Below are 8,874 nucleotides of genomic sequence, written 5' to 3'. Positions count from 1 at the left end.
CCTGATTACACATGTCAATCAATGAGGGTGATGTTAATCCTACATAACGGGTTGACTAACACAGCCCAGACAACAATTATCACCTAACTGAATTTTCATGAACCAATTGTAGATTAGATAATTGGTAACCAATAGTAATGGCACATATACCACCCACCCACACACACAAAGAAACTAATCATGGGACACATAAAAGATGATGCTGGCTGGTGGCGTAGTGGCATCAGCACCAGAATTCAGAGAGAAAGATCCCGAGTTCAAATCCAGCCGGCTCCCTTGCATCCAAGCTGCGTTGAGCATTGAGCTAGCAAAACGTTGTCCCGATGACTCCACTCAGAGTTAAGGGCTTTCTTATTCATGAAAGATGAACAAGGTAGATCACCAACATTTTACTTGATGTTGCCTAGCTGAGTAATGAAACATCTGCAAGCAAGCCAACTCAGCGAGCTACTCAACAACATCCTCAACCCAAGCTACAAATCTTTTCCAACATCTTAAATTCCTCCATCTTTTGGCTAGTTTTTGTGATATTATATGCCCTTTCTTTGGCTTTTATACTGCCTTGTCAACCCTCAACAGCCACAGTGGCCTCATTATCCCTTTAGAATGCTTCCTCTTCTTTGGGATGAACTGTTTCTGTATCTTCTAAGTTACTCCCAGAAACTCCAGCCATTGCTGCTCTACTGTCATCCCTAATCCCAATCCCCTTCTAATCAATTATGGTCAACTCCTCCCTTATGCCTCTGTAGTTACCTTTACTCAGCTGTAACTCTGATACATTCAATGTGAGCTCCTCCCTCTCAAACTACAGGTGAATTCTATCATATTACAATCATTGCTCCTAAGGGTTCCTTCACCTTAAACCCCCTGATCAAATTTGCTTCTCTGCACAACACAATTAAGTATAATTGTAGCCTGATGAGTTAAAATGAATGTATTATTACTGTGAGCTTCATGTGAACATTTAATTTTATAGCACCTTTGCATGTATGACAATGAGCAACAGTTACATTCATTGCACTATCAAACCAATGCATCAATACACTCATGTTTCTTCTTTCTATAATACAGGTATGAGAGGCTGTTGCACAGGACTTAGTCCCTCAGAGAATGGAGGTGACTGGACCCTTCCCGAAAGAGCCTTTGTAGCGGCTGTACTAAGTCTGCAAGTCAGTTGGGTGAACATTAGACTACTACTACAGAATACCTTTACACTCTCTCCAGGGTAGACTCCACCAAGATCAATTTTTATTTACAAGGCTGTACTAGTCACCTGTGTGGTTGTGAAACATGGGACTGCATACGAAAAGCAACTCAAACCGCTGGTGCGCTTCCTCGTGAGCAGCCTGAGATCCATTGTGGGTATCCGCTGACGGGGCCGTGCCACAAACCTGGAAGTCCACAATAGGGCAGAAGCTAGCCATGATCCTGAAAGCACAGCTTTGTTGGACCGGACACGTTATACGCACGGAGGACTCACACTCCCTAAGCAGATGCTCTATGGCCAGTTATCACAGGGAAGCAGAAACCGTGATAGAACTTGTACAGGAAGGAAGACGGTGTGAAAGCCAGCATTGTTGGCTTGCTCCCCGGCATATGGATCAGAGGGTACGAGGCAGAACTAGGTGGCGCGCCTTGATTAAACTTGCTCACAGCAACATAGATAAGCATCACGGAGACCTGAGACAGCTCTAAAGAGGAAAGCGGCAGCAACGGCAGTGCCTAAGGAACCAGGACAAGTCCATGTCCCCACTGCGAATGTCTGTGTGGTTCAAGAATTGGCCTCTACAGTCATCCTCAAACACACCGCAGATGAGCTGCGCAAACACAATCGTAATCGTCGACATCGTCAAGTGGGAGTTAAACAGAGCAGAGCCCGAGGTAGGATATGATGGACGTAAAAGGGGTTGGCGTTTTATCTCAGTAAGTGAGCACAGACTGTGAGTAGGTGGGTGGAAGTTGGGAGCACACCTGTTGGTTGTGATCTAGTAAGAGTGCCGCGGTCGAGCTTGCTGGAATGCTTCACTGTTGCGGGAAGGGAAGGGAAGGGGAGTGGTTGTGATCCGGACCAAATTCCTTTCTCAGTCCCACTCACAGCAACAGCCGCCTAGGCGCAGGAAGCAAGAAGTGGCGGGGGAGGGCAAAGCTGTAGCCTGCCGTGAAAGATCCGCTGGCGGTCGCGTCGCCGGAGCCCCGCGGCAGGCCCTCCCAGAGCCGACACTGTTCTCGCGGAGGATTCCGTCCGGTGCGATACAAGGTGAGCGCGACGCCGAGTCGGGTGAAGTGGGCCCGGGGTGGGCCGGTGGCGCTGGTCTAACCCCAGCGCGGGGACGCGGCTGCTCCCGGGGGGTGGGGAGTACCGGCTCGGTGTGTCCACTGTGGGCTAAAGTAGGGACGAGGTATATTCCCGCAACCCATTCCTCCCAGTCACCCTGTGGGCAGTGGGTTAACTCTCTCATCACCCAGAACGTGAAAACTCTTTGGAAATTAAAGTACAACTTCCTCTCGTCGGTGGAACAAGAATGCAGTCCAGCTTGTGGCCAACGCCAGTCGTTTCTTTCAAGTATCTGGGGAAATATTTGAGGAGTTTTGTTGAATGCTGCAGGTGGTCGCTAAGGATTTTTCTACCTTTTAACGAAAAAACGACATCGGATACGTTTTTTTAAAGATGTGAACCGTTTAAATATAGCTTCTGTTTAATGAATACGTGTGAAAATAGTTAGCAGTAAGAAGCTGTTTGCCTCACTAAAACTCATGGCCTGACCTCCCACACGTTGTGTTTTCCGCTCCCGTGGTAATTGCCACCCCCTCCCATCTGTCAATTGATTCCAAGCGTTTTATGAAAATATGATTAACAAGTACCTTTAAATATATAATTTAATTAATGTTTCGTTCTAGTTTGAATTCCTAGATTCTAATTCTGTGTTTGAGATCTGGGAAAATTTCCTTAGTAAAGACCTTTGGAAGTGGTGTATGTATTGTAATTTTTAAAATGTATATCAAAATTACCTTTATTCATAATAAGTTGTTTACACGAATAATCTGCAGTATACATTATAACTTACGCGAATAAACTGCAGTGCTTTTTCATTTTTACATTTATAGACATTGCAATAAATAGTTTTCTATTACACCTCCTAAAGCCAAAGGCACTGTTGCCACTTATGTCGTCCCCCCCCCCCCCCCCCCCGTGGTTCACTACTACAATAATGGAGGGGCTTCCTCACCCAAACCGGCTCCTCCCTGTCCAATAGTGGAAAAACCAGCTCTGGTGTAGATATGCACAGTTAAAATGTTTTCAGTGTTCTAACATAAGGTGTTTTATTTCCAGGCTTGAAACGAGGATGAACATTTGGCATTTCATCACCTCATGGACCATTTCTTAAAGCAAAGTAATTTGCATTGATCAGTACAGTTAGTACGTTCAATCAGCAGAGCGAAGGATGCAGTTCATTATCAAAAGTGGATGAAAACTATAACTGTTTCTCGACATTAAGTTGGATCAAATTATGCTTGTTTCTGGAGACGAAGTTCTTCGTTGCTTCCTCATGATGAGAAGTTCATCGCTGATCCTCGACTGTCTTTTAATCCTGCTAGTGATACCTTGGAGCCAGGGTCACAGTCTATTCACATGTGAGCCTATAACCATCCATCAATGCGAAGGTCTCTCGTATAATATGACATTTTTCCCCAATAAATTGGAACACTATGATCAGCACATTGCAGCAGGTGCAATGGAGGTAGGTTGTGTTTATAGGTATGCACTTCTACATCAGTGTTTTAACATAAAAGGTGAATAATTAGGGGAAAAATGCTGATATGTCCATCTATTTTCCTAATTACCAAAAGTACAATTAAATATATTAGCCTTTACCTACAATCCATATTTTTATCACCAGATACTTGCTACTTGGTAGCAAGTCCCTCCTCCTGAAGTTGGTTTTGGTGTTATTAGTGATGATATGTAAGGATTTTTATCTTTCTTTTCACACATCTTTTCTGATGAAAACATCTTGTGAAGAAAACAAATTTATTCCTCTTAAAATTAGTGGTCAGCAAGGTTTATATTTTAAAGAAGTATTAAAATGGAAAAGAATTTAAAAAAAGAGGTTTCAACATGAGCTGCAGATCATGCCTGATCAATTTAATTGAGTTCTGTGAAAAATTAACCAAGTTGAAAGAAGTTATCAATTTGGATGTGGAATGTGGCCAATAATTTCATAGATGGCTTAGCAGGAGAATTTTCTGCCAGATGAATTTTAATACTGATGGTTAGCTACCACCTTAAGTATCTGGTGTTTCACCTACAGTATAGAACATAGGCCCTTCGGCCCACAATGTTGTGCTGACCATGTAACGTACTCTAGAAACTGCCTAGAATTTCCCTAACACATAGCCCTCTATTTTTCTTGGCTCCGTGTACCTATCTAAGAGGCTCTTAAAAGACCCTATTATATCGACTAATATCAAGTATTTTCCTATATCTACAGTTCGGGACTTTGATCCAGATAGTACAGGAATAGTGATTCATTTCTGAGCCAGAACACATCTTGGCGATAGGCTTGAGAGAGAGAGAATATTACCATCTGTCTTTGACTTGTGCCATCTTAGTGGTAAAAATTAAGTTTCAGTAAGGTGGCGTGGTGTATTGTGTAGATAGTATACATATCCGATGGAGAAAATTGCCATTTCCTGCTGGTGCCTGTCAAGCAGTTTGATATGTCCCAAATGGTGTCGATATTCTTGGAAGGGGCTTGTGGAGTTAGGAGTCAAATCACTTACTGGAGGATTATCTGATCTGCCATTATAATCAGTGTTTAATTGGCTGCTTCAGCTGCGTTCCTGATCAGTTATGAACTCCAAAACTGACGAGGTCATGAGGAGATTGAATTAAAGGGGAATACTGTTGAACATGAAGAGAAGTGGCTAGAATTCCTTCAACTGAGGAGCATTGATGTATGCAGTGATGGTCATTGTGTGGTAAGCATTATTTGTTAATTAACAGCTGAAGCCTGGAAGTTCTCCATACCTGGTTTGCAAGGAGTCCACTATGAGGAGTTGAGAATAATGAATATCATGCAAATGTAAGCAAATGTTCCCACTTTGTCTTAATGGAAGGAACCCACTGAATTATCTGGTGGGAGCTGGGCTCTTGCAGCAAGGAACTATGGCAAAGGTGGTTTATCTCTTTCAGCCACAGTAATTTTTTTTTGCATGGAATAACACTTCCAGTTAGCACATTTTCTCTTCCAGTCCAATTGATGTCAATTTTACTTGGATTCCTTGATGTCAAATTCAAAGGCTGATATTGTCACCTGGCTTGCATTGTTGTGCTTATTTCAAACCTGTCCAATTCAGCACAAAGATTGTGAAATGCAGATTTATGGAGTGTGCTTTTAAAATGAAGACTGGAGTTTGAATTAGAAAATTGTTCTCAATCACTTGTGGGAAAATTGCGTGGGTAAAATTGTAGTCACATGTATCACTTGAAAAGTTCGGTCCTGTTAACTACTTGACAATGCTCTGTCAAATGCTGCTTAAGTGGTTTATATTCAACATATATAAATAAAAGAAAATACATTGAAGTAATTTTGACTGTACAAATTGGGAGCTGGAGCAGTTCATACTGTTACTCCTGAGACTGCTCCACTGCATCTGATTGTGACTTCCATCTCCACTTTTCTCTCTACCTGTTGTAAAAATTCACCCCTTGTCATGTATGTATGTAATTCTGCCTTAAAAACAGTCTGCTTCTAAAGCCCTGTGAAAAAGTCTCATGACCCTATAATAGGAAATGTTTTCACCTTAACTATTTTAATTAGGCAATTTTTAAAGAATACCTTTAGTTCGAGACAATGGCATCAGGAAATATCCTGTCCACGACTATCCTGTCCGGACTCTTCAGGATCTTATCTTTCAACCAACTCACTGCTTTTAAACCTCTGCAGATGTAATCCTATATAGCGCAAACCTGTACCTTCTCTGTATTCCTCAAGATAAAAGGACCACACTTGGCTTATGGAGTCTGTGCCAGCTTTTAGCAGTTCCATCACTCCCTTTCCTGTCCTTTTTACTCCCAGCCTCGAGTTGGACAAACCAGGTTTGTTTTCTCTGGAGCAGTAGAGGCTGACGGGAAATCTGCTGAGGGTTTATAAGATCATGAGCGGCATAGACAGAGTAGATAAGACAGTATCTTTTTTGCCCAGGTTGAAACATCTAATACCAGAGGGCATGCGCTTAAGGTGAGAAGAAGTCATTTCAAAGGAGGTGTGAGGAGCAAGTTTTTTGATTCAGAGTGGTGCGTGCCTGGAACATACTGCCTGTGGTGGTGGTAGAGACAGACATATTGGGGACATTTAAGAGATGTTTAGATAGGAGTGTGAATGTGAGGAAAATGGAAAGATATGGACTTAAGGGATTCGTTTATTTGGCCATTTCATTTGGCAAAACATTGTGGGCCATAGGGCCTGTTCCTGTGCAGTACTGTCTTATGTTCTATATTCTAACTTCCTGTATCTTTCACGTCCTTCATCACCTACCTGCACTGGATGCAAGTTGCAGTAACCAGTTAATTTGCCAACCCACATGTCTTTGGGATGTGGGAGGGCACCAAAGCACACTGTTCTAACTAATGCAGGTGCAGGGAGAATGTAAAACTTCCACACATTTGGAGGTCAGGATTGAACCCAGGTCACTGTAACTGCAAGACAGCAGCACCACCTGCTCTCCATCTCATCTGCCTTTGTTGTTTTGCAAAATGGAGCTTTCCCAAATCTGCTATATTTTGGAAAATTACGATCAATACATCAATTAACTCATCGGCCACTTCTTTTGCTATCCTAGGATACAATCCATTGGGACTTGAGTACAGTCAGGTCTGTCTGCCTTTAACTTGTGTGAAATCATTTAAACTGCTTTCGTTTTGGAGTTTGGAAATCATCCCTGACTCTCAAATTCTGATGCATCTGTTACCTGTTATCATGTTGACTAATTCTGTTAGGAATATTGAAATGATGAAGAATTTGCTTAATTTTCATGTTGAGTGTGTCAGCTGTACTCTTGGGCAAATTAGCTGTGTGGGAAGAATGAAGCAAAAAAGAAAATGTTTATTCATGAGCACTTTTTTGACAGTGTTTTTAGTAAATGGCCTCTTTTTAAGGTTATCATAGAAATAATTTTTTTTCTCAACTTAATGTACATTCCTAATTGTCTTTGAAAGGATAGCAGAGAATTGCCATCTTAAACTATTAATATTACAGCCGTTGTGGTTATGGCCCTTTGGTGCTGTTGGTCAGCTATTTCCAGGATCATACAAAGTTCAAATGAGTTTCATAGGGATCTGGAAGTCAAGACCTGAAGGTCAAACCCTGGGGTCAATACCCAGTTGTCAGCGAGGTCAGGAGGGCAAAACCAAAGGTCAAAGGCCAAAGCAAGGCAAGTCTGAAGGTGAATGCCCAAAGGAGTCACAAGATCCCAGGTCACTGGGATTGGAGGACTGGAAGTTGTTGCCTGAAAGTCAGACCTTTAATAGGCAGGACTTGGAAGCCTGATATCTGCAAGCCTGTGAGAACAGGAAAAGGACTAGAAGTGTGTGTGTGAGAGATGGTATGGAAGAACAATCTGTTTTGCTGTAGGTTGTCTTGTTTTGTTACTGTTGTTCTGTTGAACACTGTGGCTCGCTATGTTGGTCCCAGAATGCGTGGCTACACTTGATGGTTACCACAGCACATCTTTAAGTGTGTTGGTTGTTAAACAAACAATGCTTTTCATTGTATGTTTTGAAGTAGGCATGATAAATAAATCTAAATCTGATTTACATCAGTGAAGTTGAAAGAAAAATTATCACAGGCCATGGTCCACCAGGAATGTTGATTCAAGAATAAATATTGGCCACAGCACTGGGGATAAGAGTTTAACAGGATAATCTTTTACCTTCAAAATGCGCATGAAAGAGTCAAGCCTTTAGTTTGATGTCTATTGAAAGGCGTGCCTGTAAAACTGTAGTATTCCCTCAAAACTATGACAAAAGTGGGGCCTTTTCTGGTTGGCTGCTTGTTACTAGTGGTATTCCGCAGGGGTCAGTGTTAGGATTGCTTCTTTTCACGTTGTAGTCAATGATTTGAATGATGGAGTTGATGAATTTGTAGCCAAGTTTGTAGAAGATATGAAGATAGTTGGAGGTGCAGGTAGTGTTGAGAAAGCAGGGAGTCTGCAGAAAGACTTGGACAGATTAAGAGAATAGGCAGAGAAGTGACCAATTAGTGTATGGTCGTGCCCTTTGATAGGAAGAATAAAGGTGTAGATTATTTTCTAAACAGGAGTAAATTCAGAAATCAGAAGTGCAAAGGGGCTTGGGAGTCTTGGTGTAGAATTTCCTGAAGCTTAACATGCAAGTTGAGTCGGTGGTAAAGAAGTCAAACAGGATTCTGGCATTCATTTTGAGAAGACTAGGTTATAAAAACAAGGATGTAACACTGAGGCTTTATAAGGTATGATCAGACTGCAGTTTTGGCCACTTATCCTAAAAGGCTTTACTGGCATTGGAGGGGGTTCAGAAGAGGTTCAGGAGACTGATTCTGGGAATGAAAGGGTTAAGGTATGAGGATCATTTGATGGCTCTGGGCCGGTACTTGCTGGAGTTTAGAAGAATGGTGGGGGTTGGGGGGGAATTCATTCAAATCTTTCTGAATACTAAAATACCTTTTGAAGATATCCTCAGTGCTGGGGAGGCTTGTGTCCATGATCGAACTGGATGATTTTACAGCTTTGTGCAGTTTTTTCTGAACCTGTGTAATGGTCCCTCCATAGCAGAGAGTGATGCAACCAATTTCAATGCTCTTCATGGTACATCAGTAGAAATATGTTAGAGTCTTT

The 8,874-nt window shown here is 42.1% G+C and overlaps 1 protein-coding gene across 2 annotated transcripts in view; it reads left to right on the top strand.

Annotated features, from left to right (window-relative positions):
* Positions 1–1,898: 1,898 nt before the first annotated feature.
* Positions 1,899–8,874, top strand: part of LOC132394986 (frizzled-6-like) — an 85,978-nt gene continuing 79,002 nt past the window's right edge. For both annotated transcript variants that reach the window (XM_059971329.1, XM_059971323.1), the window contains exons 1-2: positions 1,899–2,257; positions 3,332–3,740. In XM_059971329.1, the coding sequence (XP_059827312.1) occupies positions 3,510–3,740 (231 nt within the window). In that variant the 5' untranslated portion in view covers positions 1,899–2,257; positions 3,332–3,509. The remainder of the gene's footprint in view (positions 2,258–3,331; positions 3,741–8,874) is intronic.

This window comes from Hypanus sabinus, chromosome 1, assembly GCF_030144855.1.
Source record: "Hypanus sabinus isolate sHypSab1 chromosome 1, sHypSab1.hap1, whole genome shotgun sequence".
Lineage (NCBI taxonomy): Eukaryota > Metazoa > Chordata > Chondrichthyes > Myliobatiformes > Dasyatidae > Hypanus > Hypanus sabinus.
This window is presented reverse-complemented; position numbering and strand designations above follow the sequence as displayed.